Genomic DNA, 27,278 nt, shown 5'->3' with positions numbered 1-27,278 from the left:
TAGTTAAATGGCGCCTGTCAAAAGGAAATTATATCAGCGGTTGCTGTTATTTGTCGCTTTTCTACCAATCTCAGGTAAGGAACGTTTTCACCTATATTTTGCTCGAGAGTTAAGTCAAAGTTTAAACACTCACAATTAGGAGCATCACTCTGACTGTGCGAATAATAATGTCATCGTGATAACTTGATTAACTGGTTTTGACATTTTCGTTTCCTAATAAATTAACGTTAACGTTAAATTACTTATTTACAGGACAATTATCCGAGAAACCTTCATTCTTCGAATGCCAGCTGTATTTATATCTGATATAACGTTAACGTTATATTAAATAGTTAACTGTTAAAATGTTTTTATCCAGTGGCGTTACTCCCGTTTAACTGTTGGAAGGTTTGTTAACTAATATATCTAACGTTACTTCAATTCAGAACGGTTCTACAGCTGAATATAGAGAGATCATGTTACTGATGAGGCATACTAATGCTGTGGGTATATATATTTTAAAAGCCACATTTAAGCACATCATATTGATGCTTTAAATTGGTAGTTTGGCTTTGCAAGAGTACACTGACAGTATTTATATTGTTAAGTATTACAAAGCATTTAGTTTCAGTTTGACTCCATGATCTTCCTATCCCCATCATCCAATTACAGAGGTGAAATGAGAGATCAGCAGTGTGTCAATCCAACAAAGAACAATTTGCTGGTACAGAATCTGAACATATATCAAACACAGAGCTGGTGTTGGAGACATTGCTCAGGAAGGACTACACACACTGTGGCCATGCTTCATGAATGGTCCCTTCCTTTGCTTTAGGAGTAAATGTTGCATGTTGTCATGTTATTGCTCTGAGTTGGAAGTACCTGCAATGTATTCTGTTGATATATTGAATTCAGGGGAATAACACTGTCTCTGTATTTGGTCAAATAAAGCTCATTCTGAGGGTTCAGTAATTGGTTTCTGTGTAAACTAAAGGGACTAATCAGATTAACCGTTTCACCTTCAGCTGGTGACTTTATGAGCTGTAAGTAATTGGATTTAAGTGGTAATGAAAGCTGCAATGTGATTACAGAGCAAGACAGTAGATCTCCAACCCTTACAAATGTAATATTTCACCTTACAAGGGTGTTTTGATTAGTGTCACACTTGTATCCACCTGAGACTATAAACACCGATCCAGAGGATACTGAGCCACAGCCTCCAATAAGTGTAATTATTGACTGAAAACTCACCTTTTAAATCACTTTCAGCCAGTAGTTTTACTCGACTCCTTTTAGTGCTGGCCCCTTCACTCACATGCATTTCTTCTCTCTTTCTACAGGTGTTTTATGCTTTAGCGAGTTATTTTTCATCAAGGAGCCCCATGATGTCACTGTCATGCGGAGAGAAGCTGTTATTTTGGACTGTCAGGCACATGGAGAGTCACCCATCGACGTCAGATGGCTCAAGAATGGAGTAAAAGTGGTGGAGAACGAACGGGTGTACCATCTCTCCAATGGCTCCCTTTACATTTCAGAGGTGGAGAGCAGAAGAGGAGACAAATCAGACGAAGGGCTCTATCAGTGCCTTGCTCAGAACAAGTATGGTGCAATCCTGAGCCAGAAAGCCCGTCTTACAATCGCAAGTGAGTATCATGCTGGAAGTGTTGAGGACATGAGATGGGATTTAGGTTATAGCAAACTCTAACCATGTTCAGGCAGAGTCTAAAGTCTTGTATTGTGGGTCTTTGCTACCATTTATTTTGCAATATTCATTAGGTGAGAATCAAATCTCCCTGCATGGTATTTTACACCTTGCTTTATTTTGCTGCTCAGCGTTGCATTTGAGGCAGCTATGGTGGTAGCAGTGAGGGAAGACGGACAAAGTCTTCCCATTGGTGTGTTAATGAAGGGGCAGCAGATTTGAAAGGTTAGGAGCTGTCCAGGAGACCGGCTCTCCAATGCTAAAGAGCAGATGACCCCTATTCACTGGCTGGGGCTTTCATGTTATTGCACCCTGATCGCTTGAAGAATTGTCCTTTTAGAATGCTTTCTCCTCCGGTGCTGTGCGAGTTGGCTTCGTATTTTAAGGGGGGAGAAGAGAAGCTTCAGGCAGAGTTGGTCTTTTGGGACCAACTCTGCCTGAACCTCCTCCCACACCACAGGCCATGCATCTTGCTGTGCCACTTTTGCAGAATGTATGTAAACCCTTTTACCCTGCCAGCAATACGTTCACTTGTACTACAACGTGCATTTTTAACATTGCTGACATTTTATTTTACATTGAATTTAATGAGGCGTGTCTTGTCCTGGGGTTGTATTGTAATCCTCGTTTCCATGTTCAATTCCTTCTCAACGTGATCCAAGTTTCTGAAAATGACTTCTGATGATTTTCTTTTAAGAGATAATAAAGAATAAAAAGTCTGCTGACTTGTAAAAAAAAAAAATCCTCCAAGACCAGCATAGATTTATAGGAGCTGATAACATTGCCAGCACTTTTGGTTTAATGGAGTGCAATTAGCTTTAGTTACATAACAGTTCTTTCAGTTTCTTGAGCCAGTTTACATGAATTTTTCTGAAGTTGTACTTAACTAAAAGCAGTGCTCTCTGGTAGAGTGTCAAGTCTTAAGTCAGATATTTTCTGGTACTTGCATAGTATATATAGTTCATTAATTATTTGAGTGGTATACCTGCTTTATAGTTTGAAGTTAAGAGGTGATAAAGGCTGCCAGTAAGCTTTACTAGTTAGTTTAAAACGGCACTTAGACCTGCTTGAGGGTCTATCTGGAAGCTCATAAAATTTGCACATACCTGAGAAATGCTCAGTTGAAGGACACAGAGGTATCAGTGGGGGTTGCAGCGAGAGGTGTGCCCACACACATACACACACACACACAAATGTGAATTGCTGTTTCCCAGTACCACTGCCTTACCCCAAGTGTCTAAATGACCGAATTTTATTGCAGGTCTTACCAGGTCAGTAGGGGCTGGAGGCTTTGCACACAATTGTTTTCAGCCTCACTTCTCTGGCGAAAGGGTGAAAAGCTTTTCACTCTGCCGTTTTGTCCACATTGTCCCGCATGCTCGCAAAAGAAAAGGGTTTCTTTGGGGGCAATTGTTTGTCCTGATATCAGTGGACAGAACAGCTGGATCTGTTCCCCACTAAAAGGCTAATTACATTTATCGTAAAAGTTAAACATCAGAGATTGATTCTAAGTTTGAAAAGTCAGGGTGGCAATCCTCATTAAACAGCTTGGCTCTGTTCTATTACCTGCCTGTTTTTTTTCCTCATTTTGGCAATACGTGATCATTTAACCGTTAATTCCTCGTCTGAGAGATGCATAGTGTAACAAGTGGGGAGCCTCAGTGCCTCCTTTCCAGAGCCAATTAGATGTCCCTCTTTATCAGACTCGTGCTCCCATTTCCTTTCCAATAGCTTAGTCTTTTAGAAGATGTTTTATGTCTGCAGGAGTGGTACCCTTGGTGAATTTTTCAATCCCATGCTCATGTACTGAAGCTTTGGACCTGCTAGTTGTTCTTTGAGGAATGTGATGGTGATGGAGGGTAACCTTAAACATTGGTTTGCTAAAGCACGAAGGTGAGAAGGGATTTGGCCACGATGAAAAGGAATGTGACACATGATCCTCACCATGTGACTTTTGTCAATAGGCTTCAGATTGATGGGGATTTCAGTAGAGAGATTGTCTCCTGAGTTAGCTTCCTGTTTGGCCTCTTGTTCCATGTGATCACAGGTACATAAGGCATGAAAACCGAGAAAAATATCAGATTCCTCATCTCGTCTGTATGGCTCAGTTGTGGCCCCCATGTTGGTGTCACTGTCAGATGGTGAAATTTGCCCAGAGATGTCAAGTTTTACGTATGCATTGCAGTCTGGATGGTTTCAGACATGATGATAGTTTAAGAAAATCATTGACCAGTCTGTAATGATAATGATCTGCTGACCCTGGCGTTATTGATGCAGTACAAGCTGGGGACAGAATCACCAGTTCTAGGAACAGTTGAAATTTAGGGCGTCTGGTCAATCATGTAGAGAGGAGAGGGCCTGTGTTGGAGGTTAAATGTATAAACAGCTCAGCTGTGTTATATAACATTATGTGTCGCATTCACACTGATGAAGCTCATCTATTTATGATTACTATATTATATATTTTAACTTGACATTACCCACAAATGGTGCTTCGTTAAGGTGTATGTTGTTGCTGCTTGATGAATGAAAAGTAATTTAGCAAAGTGCTTGTGTTGTGGTCACCTCTTAATTTGCAACTGTCATCCAAAGCAATCTGTTTAAGCTGATTTACCAATCCAACTTTTTATCTCCCGCAGAATACGTGCCAGTGCATTGTAATGGCATCCTAGATTACAGTTTTAGTGTGGTTGTTTCTAGCTAGTAAGGTCACTTTCACAGATACAGAAGTTAAACATCTTATACTGCATATTATTCTTGTTTTATTTGTGTTTAAAGCTGATATCAGAATGAGCTTCAAAGGACTTATTTGAAGGAGCTGCTGCTGTTCATGTACAAAGTTTATTTTACCTTAATAGTGTGTCCAAAGGCGTTAGGCCAGGACCACAGCATTATTTTAAGTTGCTAAGGAATGGGTCTGACTAGCACTCGCTGTGCACAATTAGAAACCCCAATAAGACGAAAGCAAACCTTGCCCAGTGTGAGCTGTGGGGGTGAATGAATGAAATGGCCTGATGGGAGACAACTCAAAGCCTGGAATCTTGTTTTTCTCCTCTGCTGGACACGAAAGGTTTCCATGGTTCCCCTGAACGGCAGGCCCAGAGGTCAGAGGTGTCTTTAAGTTGTTCAATAGATGGAGGGCAGCGAGACAGAACACACGACTTAAATCTTTACTACAACAACTCGAGATGCTCATCTAGTTTTATCAGTTGCTGTAATAGTCGTCAGTGGGTCGACTCTCTCACTTATCCGTCGTATTAACACAACTTTTATTTTGTCTCCCATCAACTTATTTTTCTAATACCCCATGACAAAGTATAAAGCTGTTGTTAAAAACAAAATGTAGCTAATTACAGATCTATGTTGTGATATGGAGATTAAAGACAATGAAGCCACTGTCTGTGGTGAGTGGAGGTTGCTGTTGAATGATTGGAAAACTTTGTAGCAGAGATAAGGGGTTGGAGGAGGGGATGAATGCTCCTTCCAACACCGCTCCCCCACAGCTCGCACGGTGCTTTCAGAGGTCAGGCTGCTCATGGGAATAGCTCTTTGTTTAGCCAGGCCAGTGGTCACTTGACTGTCCTGCAGCCTGTGTTTAGCAGCAGCACATCTGCCAGCCACCTAGTGATTGATTTGTGGGCTTTTTCAGCTTTGCATTCTTCTGCTTCTTGGTTATCAGCTCTCTTTTTTTGCCCGAGAGGCTTTTATTTATGTTCAGTGGGGTCACTGAACATTGTAAGGGACTCATCACTCAATTGAAAAACAGCGTTTTTCAGTAGGAGTTGTGGAATGAGTAAATGTCCTTAAAAACTTATTTTGGTGTAACCATGTGGTGCATTCAAGTTCACAGGATTGTGGTCCATAAGAAGAGGACATCAATTTAGCATGCAGCTTGCAGGATCAGGAGAAGATGATACATTTTACTGTCTCCCCTAAAAGATTGGACCCTGGGGGTTGAGGATGGTTGGGGACCATCATAGCCATCCACATAGTTGAACTAGCTTAACGTCACATAACTGAACACAAACTGTTTCATCCACAATGTTAAAACCAGATTGAAGGTAACATCCTGTCATTTACTGTCGATGACAACATTTACGGAAAAGTATTTTGTTTATTCCAGAATAATTTCTGCATTTTGATTTAGCAAAACATCACTTTTCCTTGATAGATAGAGAGATAGAGAGATAACAGATAAATAAACTTGTGTCCCCAAGAGGAAATTTGTCTTGGGCACAGCGCTACACTCCGTTGCTTTAAATAAACATCACAAAACAACATAAAAGCCATCTTAAAACATACTGTAACAGACATTTGACAATGGCAATGCTGCAGATTAAAGTGCTATCTACTTGACACAGAGTGTGTTTCCTCACCTGAATAAGAGAACAGTGCATATTTTGTAATATGAGATGTGTCAAATTTTATTTTCATCACTTTGACGGCTCTATTAGTGTGCAAGCTCACTTGCGCATAGACTGTGCTGGGCCCTGGCTGAGAAACTGACCACAGTAACCAGAGGACAGAGGGCTGAACTAATTCCTGGTATTTGTAAGGGAACCTTTGTTTTGGCCTGACCTGTCCTCTGACATTCGGTTTGTTGAGCTTCTGGCATAAGCAGGCCCATCTGTTGCAAGCTGAAGTGAAGCAAATACACCATTCTTCAGGTAAACATACCGAAATAAATAAGGCATGTGGATAGACTCATATTTGTATATCTTTAGCTTTACATTTTGAACTCTGGACATTGCTGTCACTTTACGTCAAGCATGCAGTTGGTTTAACATTGTGGTTCAACATGTAACAGCTGTACCTCATGTGTTGTTTTATTCGTTGTAGTAGCATCAACTGGCACATGTCAGAAGAAAAAATATATTATTACGAAGCAGCATTGAAAGACGTCGCAGCTGGAGAACAGCAGGCAGTTTTACAGTGAGCAGTAGTGCTGGTTTGGGGTGTTCATGCAGGGCTCTGAGTTGGGTGCTAACCAGGATTTGTGGAGGTCAGAGGTCAGAGGTGAGAGGTGAGATTGCTGGGAAGTCAAAACTGTTTCTTCATGCTTTTGGGGTATAGGCTCAGGAATGTATTCTTCTTTATCCTATTCATCTTCTTCTTCCAGTTGGCTAAAGTGTTATGGTAAACTAACCAAAGATTTTATATTTATGTATTTTGGTGGATTAAAGGAAATGATGCACACATACGCTCAGTGAAAGTGAAAAACGTAATTTTAATCTACTTAACACAAGGAAGAGATGGCTCAAGGCAGATTGTTAAAGTAAATCACAAACAGCTTGACATGTGGGCTTTGATCATTTCATCTGCACATTAGATGCCCCTCGGCAAACATGAGCGCTCAAGGCAGACGGTCAGCTTCCTATTTTCAGCCAGGAGTGCTCTGGCCAATGCTCGACAAAGCCTAGTAACTTATAGATTTCCCTCCTTGTCTTAGTAGTTTATCAATAATCAATTATCATCCCGCTGTTTGTCAATCCGGCATTATTTGACTGAAAGGCAAAGTAGTGAGGCAGCGGATCAGTGCAACTCATCTCTCGTGCCCTGCAGTCATATCACTTCAGCACATAAATGGCATTTTTGTAAGAGCCGGCGTTGACACTCGGGGGTGGGAGACGGTGTGCATGTGAAAGGTGGTGGTGGGGGGGGGGGGTTTGAATGCCTCTCCCTGCTTCTGTCTTCACATCAAACAACCACAGTGGAGCTAAGAGGTGTAACAGCTCAAGACTAATTTGATTAAATGTGTCTATGGCCAAACGATCTGATTGTGACGACAGTTTGCCTCTTGTCCGTTAAGAACGACATCAGGCACATACCCGGCATGTTCCCTCACAGTCTGCTCTCTTGAACTAATCATTACATTTATTTAAAATACTCTAATCAGAAATATAATACAATATTATTCATAATCTAATCTTAGAAAACAAAACCATCACCCCTTCCTTTGGCTAAAATGACACGCTCTTTCCTCCACAGACGTCAGCTAGATATGGAGGCAAAGCGCTGTCAGTTGTGTAAAAGTCATAATTCATTGAATGTTTTTTTTTGGCAGTTAGAGCTCTCCTGCTGTTTAGCACCACAACACCTGGCAACACTGCTCGCACACAGCCATCCATCATGGCCTTCATAGACACTACAGTGTGTTTCTGGCAGTGGAGGGATTGCCTGTAGACTTTTCTCGAAAGCACAGGTTACCACTGTATGGTGTTGCATGTAACTGTAAAAAATAATAATACTTATTAGGATATTAAATATCCAATTTCAGTCATTTGTGTATTTTTACTGTTTATGTTTTTCCCCCCTTTTGGTTTCATGAGGTTTCCTTTAAGTATTGTATTTATTTAAACCATAATATAACACACAAGGTGTTGTGTTTATCTCATGTTTAGTTACTCATTTAGTAAATAATTGATTAATTTATCAATTTTTCGCACTGAATACGTGACAGATGTGGTTCAAACTTGGTGCTCTGTTTCCTGCTCCTTTCTGTGTCTTCTTTGCTGAGTGCCGATGGCTCACTGCAGCATGATGCTTTGGATGTGTGCACGGATGTCAAAAAGCACCACAGTGTGTTTGTTTATCCATTACTTGCAAGATGATAGTTTCATCCTAAAAGCAGCCTCCAGTTTTGCATCTTGAAACGGACCTAGTGAAATTATGAATTATGTCATTTGGGAAAATACAAAGTTCTACAGCTTTTTTTTTGCTGGTCCATCAGAAAAATCATTTACAGTCTATTGATGTTTCCATCTCTGTTTGAAACATGTATTCTTTTTATGATAATGAATAACATGTTAGCGTGCTGTGATGCTTACTGTTTTCTCATAATCACAGTAGTCGCTCTTTGTCACAAACAGCAGTGCAATTGATTTCTTTAACAAATGACTGACCTCAGGCTTCTGCAGCTCTGTGAGCACAAAGGGGGGACTGTATTGCAATGGGTGACCTTAATGGCTTTTCGGGCTAATATGGCCCAAAAGGACCCATTGTCAAAAAGAGCCTTCATTAACAAAAATGCTAAAACAACTTAAATCTTTATAAAACACATACATGTCTGTTGGCTGTTCGGATCACCATAAAAGGCCGTATTGTAATTTGTGTCGGGCCCTATTTGCTTGCTGCTCAGCCGGTGGCTGGCAACAGCTCAGTTTCAGGGAAACTCTATCCACTTAGGATGTAGCTGTTCCCCTCCAGTCATCACCTTCTTGCAGCACTCAGCAGGTCTGTAGCTTTAGGTTATAGGCATGGATGGATGTCTGAAATGCATCAAATATGTTTGGAAAGGAAGAGCGTTAATTCAGATAATAAGATTTAATCATCTTTACATCTTGTAGTACTTGCCGCACACACTTTATGTCTATAATTGCGTTTAGATAATAGTGACAGAAGTTGTATTGATAGTGATTTAACTTCACCTTGTATCATCTTTCCTTGCTGATTGATGGGTTTCTCTCTAACCCTGCCATTGTGGGCAGTTGTGCCGGGCTTTCGACTGATTACATGTCTCGGCTTAGACTTCTAATGTTCTAATGTGCTAATTTTCTAGCAACACATGGAGTGAAATACAACATACACTTTTACAACAAAGAAACACCTGTGTTGTTGTGTTTTGCTGCAGGTATTTCCGCTTTTGCAATCCAGCCAACGTCTACAGTGGCGACTGAAGGCTCAGTTACCAGGTTTTCCTGCAAAATCAGTGCACACCCTCCTTCCATCATCACTTGGGAGTTCAATCGGGTCACATTACCCCTTGCCACTGAAAGGTATGGACTCTGTTGGTTTAAGTTTAATTTCATGGTATAAATTTCAGCAGATCAATGACATTCTTATCCATTATCAGTTATTATGAATTTCTGATGTGTCATTTTTCCATATTGTGAGTAATAAATGTTGTATCATATGTCTGTCATCCAGAATCACAGTCCTGCCCAGTGGTGTTCTCCAGATCCACGGGGTGCAGCGGGCAGATGCTGGAAATTACCGCTGCATCTCCACCAACATTGCCAGCCGCCGCCGAAGCACAGAGGCCACCCTCACTGTAACCCCAGGTGTGTCAGTAAAACCTCTTTTTTCAAATGCTTTGTGTAAAGGGCATCAACACATAGTATAGTTGTAAAATATCCATCACAAAGCAGAAACTGTGTTTGCTGTAGGCATTTACCTAAACCTATCAAATATGATGGGGGTTCTATAACTAATTCTAGGAGAGAAATTGGGAAGGAATTATCATATTTAAACCAATACTGCAATGTCACAGTGAGGTAATTGGTTTGAGTCTCTCAAGCAGTTGTAGACCAGTCAATAGTTTGTTGAAAGGCTTATTTGTTCGCTCAAATCTACGATGTCCGTCACATAACCCCACATGCACTAAAGCTGTCTTCCTCCCTTTCCCTGCAGCTCCCAGGCCCAAGCTTCCCCAGAGGCCATGCATCATTGCTGGGCCACAGAACATTTCAGTGTCGCTGCATCAGAGTGCCATCCTAGAGTGCATGGCCACAGGCAATCCCAGACCCATCATTTCCTGGAGCCGAGCAGACAGCAAGTCTATTGATGTTTACAACACCAAAGTGTTGGGAAACGGCAACCTCATCATCACAGACATCAAGCCCCAGCATGGAGGAGTCTATATGTGCAGAGCCACCACTCCTGGCACGCGAAACTATACAGTCGCATCGGCCAATATCACTGTGTTAGGTACAGATATACTGCAGTTTGGCGACGTACTGTATGTTTGGATTTTGTTTTGATAATTCATAATTCACAAATGTTTTTCTCATTGATGTTCTTCCTTATAAAGCACCACCTTCCTTGGTCGAGTGGCCGGAGAGCCTGACCCGTCCCCGTGCCGGTACCGCCCGCTTTGTGTGTCAAGCTGTAGGATTTCCAACGCCTCAAATCACTTGGCTCAAGAACGGAGAGAAAGTTCACTCCAATGGTCGAATCAAGATGTATAACAGGTATATTCCTCTTGCCATTTAAGGAATAATTCCTGAGATCTATAAATCCCTTTCTCTGCCAGTCACATGTATTTGCGTCTGTATGCACAGAGATAATAGTAAACAGGAACCCTAACTCCTTTTACTGCACCATGAAACGCTTGTTTAACAGTCTTTCTTGGCTAATTTAAAACAGTTTAAATAAATAATTCCCTACAGTCGAAAGGAAACTGAATAATTTACAGCAGTGCAAATGGGGTTTTAGTTTATTTCCCTATAATTTGCTCCAGCTTCTTATTCAATTGTCAGTGCTTGTTTAAGGTAATTATAGAATGATTACATCCTGTTAAAGGAGCCTCTTCATCTTTGTGTGTCTGCGTCACATAGCAAACTGGTCATCAACCAGATCATCCCTGAGGACGATGCCATCTATCAGTGCCAGGCAGAGAACGAGCAGGGATCGGTCCTCTCCATGGCTAGGCTCATCGTGGTGATGTCTGAGGATCGGCCGAGTGCTCCCAGGAATATCCAAGCTGACACCGTGTCGAGCTCCGCCATCCTGCTGGCTTGGGAAAGGCCTCAGTATAACTCAGATAAAGTTATTGCTTACTCGGTGCATTACATGAAGGCTGAAGGTGAGTGGCATTCAAACAAACAACAGATAACAAGGATACGATTTTCATTGTCTTTTTGTCACACAAGGATACTGTCTCCAGTGAAAGGCTACCGTCATTTATTTAGACATTTCATGGTAGCTTAAAAGAGAAGAACACGAATTTAGCATCAACCGGCTTTGTATCGTTGCAATGATACATCATTTGCCAACGCGGGACACAAAACGCTTCATTCAGCACCACCATGCAGACTTTTGCCAGCAGGTGAGCGTGGAGCTCCGGGGCACTGGGAACATGGAGGGATGCCGAACATCTTTAGTTTTCGGCCTCATTGCAACGACACAAAGCCGTTGTCACTTTAAAGTCTCAGAAAATGGCGGTTTAGCAACATAAATATAGCCACTTCCTGTCTAGTAACTATACTGTGGGAGCTGACGGCTATGTGTTGTTAATGCTATGTTGGTGGGCAGAGGTCAAGGGAAGAAAAAAAGAAATACTTCTCTAAAATAAAGACAACAACAAGCTTTTTCTTGACTAACAGGAGTAGTCCTCTATAGATAGACCCTCCATAGCCCTGTTGAGTTTCAAGATGCAGGCTCCTTTCCTTTTGGCTGATGAAATACAGAATGCACACAAAACTATTCACTTAAAGCACAAGGGTTGAAATGTGGCAGCAGAATAGCCTTTCAGCTTTCCTGGGAACTCTTGCTGTTGACAACAAGAGTCACATTCAAAAAATCAGTACGTTCACTCAAGCAATGCACTTAATTATAATGTCACTGACTTCCATTGGGGAGGTGAAATGTACAGAATTCAACTAGAGAGAAAGGAGCACCTGCTAGATTTAGTTGGGGATAAGGAGGTCAACATAAAAAGACCATGTTGAATAAATTCTCTCTGGTTTATTGAATAACTGGCATCTGTCAGGGATTTTCTGCACTTGATTTAGATTTAGTGACACAATTTCGTTGTTCCCAGTCACAGAGAATGGCTGTTCACTGACCTTGAGTATCGAACAGTACGCTCTGTACCTAAAGTTAAAAAAGCTCAGCACTAAATGGAGGTTCTAATGAAAGGAGGAACTAATTAGCCGTGTGATGGAGTGTCCAACAGTGTGTGTTCTGTGAGGGCTGTGGGAGGGTGTGAATTGGACAGGAAGGCAGACTTTGTTACATTTTTTGAGAGGCTTACTGCTGCATTCAGACTACGAAGAAAGCTTTTTTTTTTTCACTCTTCAAGTACCTTGTTTACCAAGTCAGACATTTTTTTACCCGGGACAAAAATCTTTTTTGTGTCTTTGCTAATCCGCTCTAATTAAATAACTTTTACACAGTAGGTCATTTGTAAAACTGGAGATGAATGTAAAAAAAGTGAAGACTGTAGCTGTGCAATACTTTGTAATGACAAGACAGCATGAAAATGTTTTTGGGACTCGAGGAAGAATTATATTTGACCTTGTGTGGAGTTTAAGAGGTGAATGGAGCAATATCTTATTTATTTTTATTTTTTTAACTTGATGAGAGAAAACATAAACTGCATCCCCACTGGTGATTAAACTGTACACATATTCAATTATGAAAACATTAACAAGAAAAAAAGTTTTCCATATCAACAACAAGAACTTCGACCATATTTTTACACTTTTTTGGAGACTGGACATGATGTCTCCTGTTGTGTCCAGAAGTACTATTGAATTGTATTTGTTTTAATATATAACTCCTTTTACAATGTCATTTGTCCAGGATTAAACAACGAGGAATATCAAGTTGTCATTGGAAACGATACAACTCGCTACATTATTGATGACCTGGAGTCGGCTCGTAACTACACCTTCTACGTGGTGGCCTACATGCCCATGGGAGCCAGTCGTATGTCGGACAACGTGTTCCAGCACACGCTCGAGGATGGTGAGGCTTACACTTAGTGAAGGTTACACATAATACAATCTCCCCACACTGAAAACAACATCAGAAGCAAGTCATATATAGAGAGTAAAATGGACAGATAAAGAAAAAAACGATACTATGGGTCTTTGAAGAGACGCTAAGACTCTATGTTATCCTAGTGGGAGCTCAGAAGAGTTTGTTTACAGAAATATTGAACTGCAGTGAATGAGCTTTGTTGTTGATGTAAGAGACAATCAAAGTATTTGTACACAGTGTATATACAGTACATGTATGTTTGCGCCCACGTACACAAACCTATGTGTTTGTCTGTGTATCTGTGTTTATGTTCCATGCCCCTCAAGTTTTTTTTTATTCCAGGCAAACCTTATTATTATTAAACTCATATTACATAGCTTTCAGGTCAAGCTTGAGGTCGCCTCAAATTGTGCTCTGGTAAAGACAGTTTAATCCCATTTTAATTAGGGAGAAATAAATAGCATGTATTTTGTTTAGTTTTTTGATTTTGACATGTAAGATCCTGTGTGTCAGTTTCTCAGATAAAAATATGACTTAAATACAGGATGTGTAGCTGTATCATATTCACACTCAATTCCAGAGGAGCTACATTATTAAGTGTAGCCTCTATTTGCTCAGTTTTAGGGTTAGGATGAGCAATATGAATAATAAACTGTATTGTTTTATGTGAAGTCTTATGTCACTATATATTGTGATGTGGTTTATTTTCTGTAAAACTGATTGGAGAAATAAATCAAATATTGCCATGAAACAGCATTCTCATGCATAACTCAAGTTCTTGATTTCACTTCTTAATGTTCCAATTGAAGCAGCTCATGGGGAGGCCACTGAATTTATATTATCAGTGATCTACCATGTTTGGAAAACATTCTATCCACTGAACCCTATTCTAAGGTTCCCCTCTTTCCTATTAGTAAAGACAAACCTTCAGAAGGAACATCGATTCAGAGCATCAGGGGTTACTTTTCCTGTTTTCTTTGGCTCACAGGAGTTCTTTTGGTCTTAACTTCTCTGTCTTGTCGTTCCACAGTTCCGCTCCGTGCCCCTGAGCTCAGCCTCACCAGTCGCAGTCCCATGGACATCCAAGTGTCTTGGCAGCCCCTTCCAGACAAGCTGAGTCGTGGCCGAGTCTCCGCCTACCGTTTGTCATATCGCACCACTACTGACAATACAGTTTCACCGATAGAGCTACCTGGAGACAGGACCCAGCATCTCCTGAAAAACCTGCAGCCTGACACCATCTACCTGCTGCGTATTGTTGCTGCCACCAGCGTTGGGTGGGGAGAGCAGTCTGTCTGGACGTCCCACCGCACTCCGAAGACATCCAGTGCTCGAGGTATAACTTTTGGAAGAGTTGCCGACAGGATTCATTAAAGACGATGAAGTAAAGATTTTCATGCAGGCACAAAATATTAACATCTAGACGCACAGACAGTTGGTGCAAAAAGCTGAATTATCACTGAACTTTTCTCTTCGACTTAAACCATGAGAGAATCAGGAGAGGACGAGCTTGCTCTAATAATCTTGTTAAGGCATTGCGTTTGTTACTCTTTGACCTTTGCCCCACACTGTCAGGAACATTGGAAGAGTTTCAGTCATGGGTCATAAAGGACTCAGGCCTCTGGGTGAGAAAGAGTATTTGGCTGTTTAGAACCACATCTGAAGCTTTGAGACGGGGGAGGGGAGGATTTGTTTTTCTTGCCCATCTCTATTGCCCTCTGTCTCCAGTTTAAACGCAGACTCGAGTCTTCTATTGGCAAACTTCAGTCCCCTCATTCCTAAAATATAAATGTGTGAGGTTGCTCCCTGACTGCTAGTCTGGTTGTCTCTGGTCTGCATTGAGTGTGAAGCAGCTGTTAAGGCATCAGGTGGTAGTTTCACTTTTCAAAGAAATATCCTGGTTAGGAACCTCTTCTGAAGTCTGGAAACAACTTGATGAAGAGATTCCAGCTTTCTAAGAACAAGTTTCTGTTTTCGGAAACGCTTCAGTCATAAGATGCAATGTCTATGAAGCAGCACTGTTTATTTTGATTCACATTTTTTTGGAGTGCTTTTGTTTTCATTGACCAGAAAAGATTGTGTGAGCACTTGTTTGTGTTAATGTAGGATTGCCGACATATCATTATCTAATTTCTGACTCTTCTTTCCGTAGTTCCTATGGCTCCTGAGCTGCATTTGGAGCCTTTAAACTGCACCACCATCGTGGCGCGTTGGCAGCTCGCACCCAGGAACTCAGCCAGTGTTCAAGGCTACAGACTCTTCCACCATGAGGAGAGCCAATCAGAGAGGGCCCCGGTTCAACTGCGTGCCTTGGATAATACATACACCTTCGGAGGCCTTGGTAAGTTTTGTTTCAGATCATTTGAGTTACCTGCTGCCACTGCGGCACCTGTTATGCAGGCCATCATACAGTATTTTCGTAGTCTACTTGTGAATACCAACACTCAACAACAAAACACCCCAAAAGCTTCATATTTACATTATAGAGCAGATTATCTGATTTTAGAGCACCTTGCCGCATATATTTGCATATTGCTGATGGAAAAAGTACTTTTAAATAAACTCCTATAACTCATTAGTGCTTTAAAGTACAAGTTCCTATCAATAATGCTGTTTGTGATGTGGAAAATACTTTTGCTATCTAATTTCTAAATTAGCGTAATTATTGTACTTACTAGCACAAAACATGACATCTCATTATGCTAGTGATGGGTCATGAGGCAGCTAAACTACTCTTTTTCACATATTAGAGTATGTGAAGCATTATGACAACAACTAAATTATATATAATATATATATATATTATCATATATATATATATGTATATATATACATATTTATATATTTATCCAAATGAGTGAGACTCCCAAAGATTTTTTATTAAAAATGTGCATGTCTTAACCATCATTTAAAATGTTTAAGTTCACAAAACTTTAACTGAAATAGTTTGTGGTGGTTAAAACCAGCAGCAGCATCTTTCGACAGCTAAGTTTATGAGTGATTAATTGGCTTATGTGTTGAGCCGTGCAACAGAAAAGCACCACATCCCACTTCCATGACCTCCCAACCTCTGTGCAGGATTTCAAAGTGTGCGTCTTTCCAGCAGCTGCTGGATGGTGTTTTGGACATATCACAGCTCTTCTGGCCTTTGGGTCAGATTTATTTTGGCTTTTTTTTGTTTGAGTGAGGAGAGGGGGCTCAGGCCAATGCAGTGGACAACTGACCATCTGTGGCTAGAGGGGTCAACCAGGTGGTCAGCAGCTGACTTGTAAATCAGGAAGCTCATTGCTTGTACGGGATCAGAAAGAAAGAACGATGAGGTGGCACTATAAATTACTTTAGGCGTTAACTTCGACTGCTGCAGGCGTTTAGTTAGTTAGATATTTAGTTCAATGGGTTAAACACAATTCATCTACTATGAAACCAACGACAACCACTCTTGTTTCTATACAATTACAATCATTATTCAACTAATTTAGTTAAATATAAAGTCATGCCTGGGATGCTAGTTTGATAGTTTGATAATATCTTAAGGAATAACTGCAAAAATCCAATTGATTTGCATTTTGAATGTTTTAATTATTTTATGTTATGTGTTGGTAGTATTGATGTATGCTACTATGGAGAGCTCTTTGGTTTTTTAAAGTTGACTGAGTGCTGATAATATTAAGCCAATAAACTAAATTAACAACAATAACAAATAGAGCTTCGGCTGAATAAAAATAATCATCTTTTTGTTCCTCTTTGATAAAGGAGCTTTCCAGGTCTGTGTTTTGAAGGGAGGGAAGCTGTTCTGTGGAGGCAGATTTATTATGTGTTTTATGACTGCTTTGAGCAGCGTTGCTGGAGGAGCATTGACATCAAAGACTCATTGTGTTTGGCTCTGAGAGCCACAACGGTAGTTTATTAGCCAAGACTTAAAGGAAATGCAACCTCTCACCAACTGAGCTGTGGGCCAAACAATGAGCGTGTCTTGTGAGCTCGCTATCTTGCAGTTCTGAGATTTCTTTCTTTCATGAATTAGCGCTGCAGCACTGTGCAAAAGCATCTGACCCCCTGTGTGGCAACTCTGCATCAGAGAAAACCCTGCTGTGCTGTGAGGAATCTTGTCTAAATGGCTTTAGCGCTTATCACTAATCATTACTTCCTTCTTTAAGACATTGCTTTTTGCTATTATTGTAGCTGCACCATTAATTAATGAAATGTGACCAGCTAAAAATATGAGACCGATCGGCCGGTCACACATCATGTCCAGTCAGCTGAAAACCGTCCGGTTTTGATTGTCTGCCAATCGATCGGTGCGTCTCTAATACTGTATCTAAAGTTTGCTAATATTAGCCATCAAAAGCTGTTGGTCATACCAGACAAAGTGAAGCTGTGGAAGCAAAACCTTTGAGTTTAATGAATTGAGCCAAAGTACATTTTGTTGCTGATGAGTTGGGGAACACCTTAGATCGTCTGTTCTACAAGTGTTAAGCAGAGTAACTGCTCTGTATCCACAATGATAAACAGAACATGTTCTTTCTGGGAAATGTTAGATCAACTATTGGACTAATAATGCATTATGAATACATACCATGATTGTCTCTGCTACAACATGTTATTTACTGAAAGCTGGTTGCATCAAATAATAACAATATGTTGATGTTTACTCACAATTGAGTACATGACCTGCATAGAAACAGAGTGTACTGGGCTTTGGTTTATTGAAAGGTGTGTTGTACTGTAACAGTGAAATTGATGACCAGGAACCATGTAGTTCATCATAGTACCTTATTTTTTTGGTAGATTATTTCTAAGGCTGATGTCTTAGAAATAATCTTTGCAAATGTTAATAGCTGCATTTTGAATGACTCTCTAAAGATTTGAAGCTACAGATGCTCTAATGCAAGGTTACATCCACACTAATACGTTTTTGTTTATTACCGGGGTTTTAAAACAAAAATGATCTCCGGAAAATGATTTCCGTCCATACTAACACGCATGAAAACGAATATCACGTGACTATTCACGTACACTGGGCATGCGGGTGCCAGTGTAAACAGAAAGTAGATTGGTTGGAGTATTATAGTAGTCTTTAATAATGAATGGTAGTGCTTGATACTTAAGATCTTCCTCTATAATCTTCCTCTATATATTCAAACAGACACATTTTGTGGAAAGTTTTAGAAGTTTTAAAATGGAAACGTTGCAGTGTGGATGTAGCCTAAGAGTCCACATTTTGTGTCCTTGAAACCATCAAATGCTGACTGTGGAATTTTCTCAGCAGGCGATTGCTTTGCTAATTAAATCTGCTTGTACTGTAAATGGCAATTCCTTTAATCCAACAGAAGCCATCCCTTTTTTGCCAATAACATTGATTTCTGAACTGCCAGCTGTAGCAAAACTGGATGCTGCAGATTTAGCTCTTTGTACGTCTGCAGAAGGACATGCTCGGAGCTGGCTGTTAAATTATCTCTTATGACCAATCCAGATGATTGAAAGCACACCCTGAGAGACAGGAATGTGTGTTGAGAGGCTCCAGTTGGGTATAAATGACACGGTGATGTGACCTTTCCTTGCATGTGTATTCTCTGCTTGGCTCATGAGTTGTAGTCGAGGCTTAAATACCTCTCATACCTGTTGGCACCAGGCAGCGCTGCATGCACAACTGTAGATTTACCTCATAGCTGCAGGCCATCTTACATCTTGTCCACTTTTTTTGTTACACAAGGATAAATGTGCTTAGTGTGAATACTAGATTTGCACTACAACATTCAAAGAGTATGCTTAGTGTGTATGTCAGTATGTGTCTGTGTTGATTTGTGTGGGTAAGGGCAAAAGAGACAGGGGGAGGAGAGAGAGAGAGAGAGATGATAGATGCTGGTGTGAGGGTTCATGCAGGAGTTGACATTTATGGCCCCTGTTCAGGCCTGGCTTGCCGCGGCCTGGGGGGCCTTTAGCAGGGCAGAACAAAAAGCTCAAGAGGCCAACAGGATCTGCATTTTGGCTGTAAAAAAAAGGGTGACCACAAATGGCTCAAATATGTCCTTTAATACAAACAGCGTAATTTATGGGAGTAAGGCCATGTGAGATTTATCTCAGTGGGAAGGACAGGAAAATGTCTTCACTCAAAGAATGGAAACTCTAGCAGAGCGCAGCCCTCTAAGAATGTAATGTGTGGTAGTGCAGCCACATTTAGGTTTTTTAACTCTAGTTCTGCATTCACTGCTATATCAGGTCCTGCTGAAACAATTAGTAGAATAATTGAAAATTAATTAGCATACATTTTGACTGTGGATTAATCCTTTAAGTCTTTAACTCAAGCAAAAATGCCAAAGATGTTTCCAGTGTTTCCAGCTTTTGAAATGTGAAGATTGCTGCTTTTCCCTGTTTTATGTCACTGTAGTCTGAATTTCATTCGGTTTGGGACTTTTGGTGGGACAAACAACTATTCTGTGGTAAAGAGTGTAGTCATTGGGTTGGTACATGGTCACATCATATCATGTTTTAAGGTGAGAGCTTCAGGTGTCGGGTCCATTGTGAGTGAAAAACAAACCTTTCCTCCAAGTTTTCTCTGATCAGGACACCTATTAAGTGGCATTTTATTTTGACTCTTGGTGCTTCCCTGTTTTTCCACTCACTTCCTCCGCTTGACCCTCCCCCGCTCAGAGAGAGGCCTATCACCCCTCCTTTTGCAGGACTTAGCTTGCCCAGATTCCATGTCAAAGGTCGTGGCCCAGATGTCACAGCTTCCCCCCTCACAGAGCTACTCTCTTGCATAATTACGACAGTCCCATTGTATTGTGGGGATGGGTAGAGGTACATACTATGTGCCTGCTCCTCTTTAGAGGTCGACACTAAGACATAACAAACTGGGCAGAAAACTTTGGATAACAAGGTGGACATTGTACAAAAGTGCAGGCTTTCTGGTTTTATTCATCTCTTGCAGCAAGAAAAAGAAATGTATCAAGAGAACTTATTTTCCTTGAGATTAGTCTTGCTATGCTCGACAATTATCTACCCTGAACAGACAATTCTTCCAGCAATTCATGATGCGGTTCATATCGGTGATTAGTTGTTTATATTTAGATTTTATTGTTAATTGTCATTGCAAATAGCTATAAAGTTTTCAACAGGGACAATCTCTGGGCAGAAAAAATAAGGCTCATCTCATATTCCGAAACCGTGACCTCAGATTCTTTCAGAGTTTAATCTCGGCCTGACCTGCTGGCCCTGGTCTGGCTCCAGTGAAACTCCTCAGGGCTGTATGGGGGTGCAAGAAGCTAGACTCCACCCCTCCTAAACTTCTCTAAGATCCATGCACACAAATTCATCGCCTGTGGTCTGCCTCTTCTCAAGAGACCCTAAATGTCTCATACTCCAGCAGAAGTGTGCTTTCTGCAGTATAGACAGGACTGTAATAATAGTAATAGAGTCAAGATTATTTTAGTGTCAATTTGAGTAAAATACACATGTTCATTTTTGAGCTATACATTTATTTATGTGCTTCCATAACCAACAAGCCAGCAATAATTTATTGCTTCAGAGTGGCATCTATTGCAGTATATTGTACAGTTGATACACAGTGACTAGTAAGCACAAACAGTTTCAAAAGTAGCATTTATAGTCGGGTGAATCTCTGATTAACAAACATACATCAGACATCATTTTCATAACACAAAGACAAGAATGGCAAGTGGTCCCACTCTTACTTATTTAAAAGTTCCTAGATCTCAGATTAAAAACTGATTTGATTGTAATTTATCAATATATGCATACATAGTATTGCAAAAGGGATTTTCATCTTTCCACCTAAGCATGACCAAGCATTTGAGATACGTTCATTCAAAAGGTTGAGGATCAGTGTGCATTTTTTTTGTTGCCGTATGTAGGAGTTGACAGATATGACCCAGAATATCGGAATTGTATGCAATATTCAAATCAGACCCTGATCATTATTCTTTTAGGGGTAAAAGGGACATTTGGTCAGATGGCTTTTGTTCAGCGCAGGGTCTTCAGGGTCTTCAGGGTCACTGAGGCCTGCAACTGCTGTTGACCGACATGCGATGTCCTTCCCAGTGGATTTTGTCCTTCGATTTGACCCCCAGATTCTGGACCTGAATAGGAGTGGCCACTGACCAATGAACAGCAGGCCTGATTGGAGCCATAGAAAGGGCCTTCTTATTTTCTCAAAAGACTCGAGGTGACGGGGTGATGGATAGTGGAGCTCCTCTGTTCTGCTGCCCCGAGTGCTGCAGAAACTGACCAAAGGACTTACGTCACTGAGCATCTGTCGCACTGCCTCACCTCTGGTTCCCACCACACCATCAAACCAGAAGACCTCACTGACCCCACACCCACACAGTCCAAGTCTCTTTCATGTAACACTCCTGCTTCCTGTTAGCTGTAGGAATCGCGTTGTCATCTGTCTTGGTGTTGTGGTCCATGGTGAATAGTTGAGTGTTGGTGAGAATAAATCTCTATGGATGCTGACTGAAGTCCAGATCTGTGACTGCTAGTAGACTGATGTATTTTGCAGTGAGAATTTTGTGTGTTTCACATTTCTATGATGTGATTTATTTAGACATGTTGGTCTCTTTCTTTTTCTTAATGTAGACCCAAGGAAGAAGTACCACATTAAACTGCTGGCTTATAATTTTGTGGGAGATGGCTACCAGGCTGACCAGACTATCAGCACTCCTGGATGTGTCTGTAAGTCCCACGATATTCTTGAAATGACATTTTCTTTTGTGTCTGACTCTGAAGCATGATGCTGTCGCTTGTATTTGAACATTAAATAACATTACTTTTAACGTATCTCTCAGCTGTTAGAGATCGCCTCGTGCCCCCTCCACCTCCTCCACATAACGTGTACACCAAGACTAACAGTTCGACCGCCGTGTTTCTGCGCTGGGGTCGACCAGCCTTCACCTCCAGCCATGCGATCAACTACACTGTCCGCTGCAACCCAGTGGACCTGCAGAACGCCTCCCTGGTGCTCTACCTGCAGACGTAAGAATTTCTTCATAATACAACTTCTAATTTTAGGCAGTTTTTAATCACTGTGTTGAACTATGAAATTGATTAATGCAGCTTTAATACATTTGTGGGGAGTTCTATATCATGCTTTCCTGTTGAATGAGTGTTTCATGGAACGTGAAACCAGATTTAAAACAGCTTTAACTGTGTGTTTGTGTATCTTCTTGTGGGATGACTTGGTCCCATCCCACATTTCAGCTCTTATCTTAACACCATATTATATTATTGACATATCACGGTCTCATCTGAATCATATCACCAAAACACTTTACACTTAACAATAAAAAGACTTTCCTAACACTTGTTGGGGAAAGTTTACTGCTCACCAGAAACTCTCAGTTGTTTCTTTTCCACCATTGCCATCACAGCTCCATATCACCATCTGCTGGGCAAGGCCTTTGACTAAAGGACCAGTTTACAAACACGACAGCACTTCACAACACATATAATAATATGATTGCATATTGAATGTATTTTTGTATTCTGCGGCACACAATTGCCATTGATTGTATTGTTTTAGAGTGATCTACACAACTGATACCTCAAAACCTCAGCAAATCACATTGAACTGATTTGGATTATAGATCCTCATCTAGGCAAAAGGAAATGTATGTTTTGAGTTAACTCGCCCCTAAAAAGCCTCTGTTATGTCTTTCTTCCACAGGAGTGAGCAGAGCCTCCTGGTGCGAGATCTGGAGCCTAACACCAAGTATGAATTTGCCATTCGCCTTCACATTGACCAGCTGTCCAGCCCCTGGAGCCCTGTGGTCTATCAGAGCACTTTCCCTGACGGTGAGTGCAACATTATCAGACATTTAAATCGTATTATTAAATATATGATGATCTATGAGTTTGTGATTGCTGCTGCTGCTGCAATGTAATTTTATTTGACTAAGTTCTTTCTGTCTGCACCCACACAGCTCCCACTCTGCCCCCTTCCAATGTGAAAGTGACTCTGATTGAAGAGGACACGGCGCTGGTTTCATGGAAACCCCCAGATGAACCCAACGTAGCTGTGACACATTACACCATCCTGTATGCCTCCAGAAACGCCTGGATAGCTGGGGAATGGCTAGTGCTGCAAAGAGAAGGTAAGGAGGAGTGTGGAGAGAAAGGGGTTATACAGGTGTGCAGGGGGAACCACAAAGACTTCCTACTGTCCCACACAAATGGTCCATTGGAAATCAGTAACTCATTTAATTCTCCTCCTTGTCTCTGTTCATTGTGATCCCTGAATGGTGCAATGACAGGTTGAGTTCACTGCTTTTATCTTACTGATAAAAGACCAGTTTTGAGGTTTAATGTGATTACAACAAAGATTTAGATTTACTTTCTTATTGACCCTTTTCACACAAATACTATTTTGAACCACTTCTATTCATAAAAACAGACCATATCTTTCCCAGTGATGCACTTTATGCAAATACAAGTGCAGCAGTGTTGAACGCATATATGATCTCTTTCTGATTGTATGCATTTGATCAAGTATTATTCTAAAGTCTGCAGATCAATGCAGCTTTAAACTCATTCTCAATGTGAATAAGCAAAAAGAAGGCTTTTTGCTTGTATGTACGTGTTTGTATGTTTTCTGCGCTGCTGTAAAGTGTCAGATGTGTATGTGATTAGTTTTCATCATGGTCAAACTTTCTAAAATAATCAACATACAGACTTCAACGACGTGTAACTGTGTAGTTTCTAGTTGATCTTAAAACAGTTTCTTTAAACAATGTTTAGACATAACTGTGTCTATAACTATGTCAGGATCAAAACAATGTTTTAAAATGGGTTTCATTGTGTATTCTACAGCAGACATTTTGTGTGCAGGTCTAAATGCTCTATTTCACGCAAGATTCAGTTTCCTATGAAGTTGTCTAAAGAGAAACGCATCGTTTGCCACATTATGACAGTTACCTGGGAGCCTTTTTTGTTTTTGAATTTACACTTAAGATGGGGCAATTATAATTTGTGTAATCAGTGGGAATTGTGTCAGACATGAAGTGACCCTTTAATGGACAGATTCACAGAGATATAAACTGCAAGTGAGAGTTATCTGTTCATAGAATTTTTGTTTTGTTTTATATGATTAAGGCCGAAAGAAAGTTTTAGTGGAGAGTTCCAACTTCAACAAATATACTGAATGATTCCTACAATATTTTTTGCCCCAACAAAAGTAGAGTGAGCAGTCTTTGTAAAGCAACCATTCCACTCAGTCACAGGCATTGTAAAGCTGTCGCTCTATCTAGTTTCTGAGGCAACATAGGTGTTTTTCAGGGCAGATGACCTCAGGAAAGAAAAAAAGACACCCTATTCCCCCTGGTGAAGGGGTCAAAAGTGAAGCCGTTCACAAAGCCCCTGCAGCTCAGCCCAGCCCCCCCATCCCCTCAAACTGAACACCGACCTCTCTTTGGTCTCTGATGGGACCCTGGTGGTGTGTAGACTGGGTGGTACTGAATAAGGGAATGTGTATAGCCCTGAACCCCTGATCCCCTGACCTCCTGCTCTTCTCTCACATAGCATCTCTCAGCTATGAGGATTGTCTTTGGGGTAACAGTACAACAACTATGTGTGTTTATTTAAGATTATGTCTCATGTTGGGGTGCTTAAATATATTTAGATATTTAAAGAATAGAAACTCAAAATGTATTCACTTTCCGCGATTTGTGTGTTTTACACTTTTGTTTTACGTACGGAGATATAACGGTGGTAATTAACACCAGTGTGGAGCCTCAAAATAACAGAACATTAATAACCATTAAACAACAGTAAATAAGGTTGAATAGACAGAAACACCTTTTCACCATTTTTTTCACAACGTGCAGTTAAACACCAGAGTTAAATCTCACCAACAGGAACCATCACAATGTCACTGCTGGAGAAGCTAAAGCCTGGCCAGATTTACTTCGTGAAAGTTTCTGCATCCAACCACATGGGTGATGGGCCGTTTTCTCATACGATGGAGCTGACAGTCCAAGCAGATTTCTCCTCTGGTCATGATCCCCGGCTCCCTGGAGGCTCCACCCACTCCACCGGTCAGTAACATCAACGTAATCCTGACAGAATCACTTCATAACTTGTGATTTGGGTTTTACTTTCGTAGGCATTGAAATTGATTACGCTTTTTCCGACTGCGCTTTGGCAAATGATTGATACTCTGACAATGTTGCTTCATGCTTCACAGGCTTTTCTGATGGCTTCTACCACCTGGACCAAAAGTCAATGACGGGGATCACTGTTGGAGTCTGCATCGCGCTCATCTGCATCATCATCTGCGCTTTCATCATCGTCTGCAGAGGGAGAAACAGGTACTTAGTATGTCTGAATGCTTAGAAGCAGCTGCCAGTACATACAGTTTCTAACAGCAAAAGCCAAATTTCCTTGAGTATCCTCCGTTTGTGATGACGTGATGATGTTTGTTTCCCTCCAGGAAATTGTCAGCTGTTAAAACATACGGAGAAGTAGTGAACACATCTGCCTCGGCTGCAGGACATCTGGGCTCTGAGGGACAAGCAGAACATGCTGATGTGAGCGTCCCAATGATGAGCCAAAACAATTTAATTGATGCCAAGGTACTTGACACTTAGTACAGCATAATACGCTCACCAAAATCCTGAAATTATTGTGAAATGTTGGTTTTTTTCAGGCCTGGAAAATATTTGGAAATTTGTGAAATATTTTTCGTTTTTTGGAAACATGAAATTGTATTTTAACAGAGATACTAATTGGTGTGACCTGCTGTTCGCAGAACTACATACAATGTAGTTGCAAGAGTATCACTTCCAATCATATTTATTTTACAATAGAGTCCTGGTTACGTTTTCAGACTTAAATATAATTTAAAATATGTATTTTTTTATTTTTACTTGTAGGGTGGAACAAATCTCATTATAAATTATCTCGGCCCTGTTCAGTCCAGCACTGAGAAGAAAGAGAAATGGTTTTCCTTCAGCACTAATGTGAAAAAGGACAGCAAAGCAGTGCAGGTAAGATTCATTCAGATAAGTGATGAGTCCTGCTCGTTAAATTGTCATCAGCTACTTGTAAATTGATAGCAAAACAAATACCCACAATTGATTTTCTATAAGTGTTTGTAGACTACAAGGGACTCTCTTGTCCTTAATGGAGCCTCATGCTGCATATAAACCTGGCTATAAAAAGAGTAGACCCAAACCTCATCCTGAACCTAAGCAGACCTATTTTGTGGTGCTTGTTGGAGGTAGTACTCGGCCTGAATTGAGCTAAGTAGTGCTTACTCCCGGGCAAAGAAGGCCTTCTAACTTAAGCTTGTGAGTGAATTTTGATATTTAAAGGGCATTTTCAGGTGATCCTTTTCTCATTTAGTAATTATGAATACAGTGTAAGGAAGAAGGATGTAGAGAATATATAGAGGTTACTGTTTTTTCATCTGCCAAATGTTACTCTAAGAGCAACAAAATTAAGAGGAAAGGAAGAAAGGGCTTTTTGGGAACTGCAATGAAGACTGGAAAATTGTATCAAAAAGTCTTCTGAGGCTCCTATTTATAATTTGGATGATGGCATGTAAAGACAGAATAAGATTTCCAGCAGGTTTGCTTGTGACATCAAGATAGGTTGCAGCTATCTGCAACTACACAACGGAGCCATAAACACTCAGACTGACTGAAGCAACGTGTTCTCTGTGTTGTAGAATATGAGACACAGCTCCTCCTCCTACCATCCCGGGACCACAGTGTTGACCTATGAAGAGGAGCTTTCGATGTCTCCAGACCAGCCCACCACCCTGCAGGCCCTGCTCTGGCGTCCCGGTGACTCGGAGGGCTCCTCCAACAGTGAGGGCAGCCACGCAACCGGTGATTCGGGTCGTTACTCTCACGACGAGACAGAGATGACCAACCTTTCGTCTGGAACCAGCAGCCGCCCTCCGTCTCTGAGGGCGGAGGGAAGCGGAGGTTCGGAATGCAGCGCCCCCCCTGAAGAGTCAGGAGAGCTGATGGAGGAAAGTCACACTGACCTTAAGTTAATGGAGTCTGTCGAGAACACCTGCTGTCGTCATGAAGAGCAGAGCAGTCCTGAGTCTGCACTTTCTCTCCAAGTGTGTGTGCCTGAGTGTGTGTGA

The 27,278-nt window shown here is 41.0% G+C and overlaps 1 protein-coding gene across 1 annotated transcript; it reads left to right on the top strand.

The window, feature by feature from the left end:
* Positions 1–7: 7 nt before the first annotated feature.
* On the top strand, positions 8–27,278 carry prtga (protogenin homolog a (Gallus gallus); the record flags this gene model as incomplete). Its single annotated transcript, XM_079159734.1, has 19 exons — positions 8–74; positions 1,320–1,622; positions 9,312–9,456; positions 9,608–9,741; positions 10,091–10,387; positions 10,491–10,650; positions 11,017–11,264; positions 12,986–13,150; positions 14,196–14,501; positions 15,318–15,506; positions 21,764–21,859; positions 21,973–22,159; positions 22,851–22,978; positions 23,107–23,277; positions 25,036–25,215; positions 25,365–25,488; positions 25,611–25,752; positions 26,053–26,166; positions 26,850–27,278. 19 exons carry the CDS (start codon positions 8–10, stop codon positions 27,276–27,278), a joined length of 3,585 nt encoding a protein of 1,194 aa, XP_079015860.1.

The sequence above is a fragment of the Pholis gunnellus genome (genome assembly GCF_910591455.1).
Source record: "Pholis gunnellus genome assembly, chromosome: 1".
Taxonomy (NCBI): domain Eukaryota; kingdom Metazoa; phylum Chordata; class Actinopteri; order Perciformes; family Pholidae; genus Pholis; species Pholis gunnellus.
The sequence above is the reverse complement of the archived record's forward strand: the minus strand, read 5'-3'. Positions and strand labels throughout refer to the sequence as shown.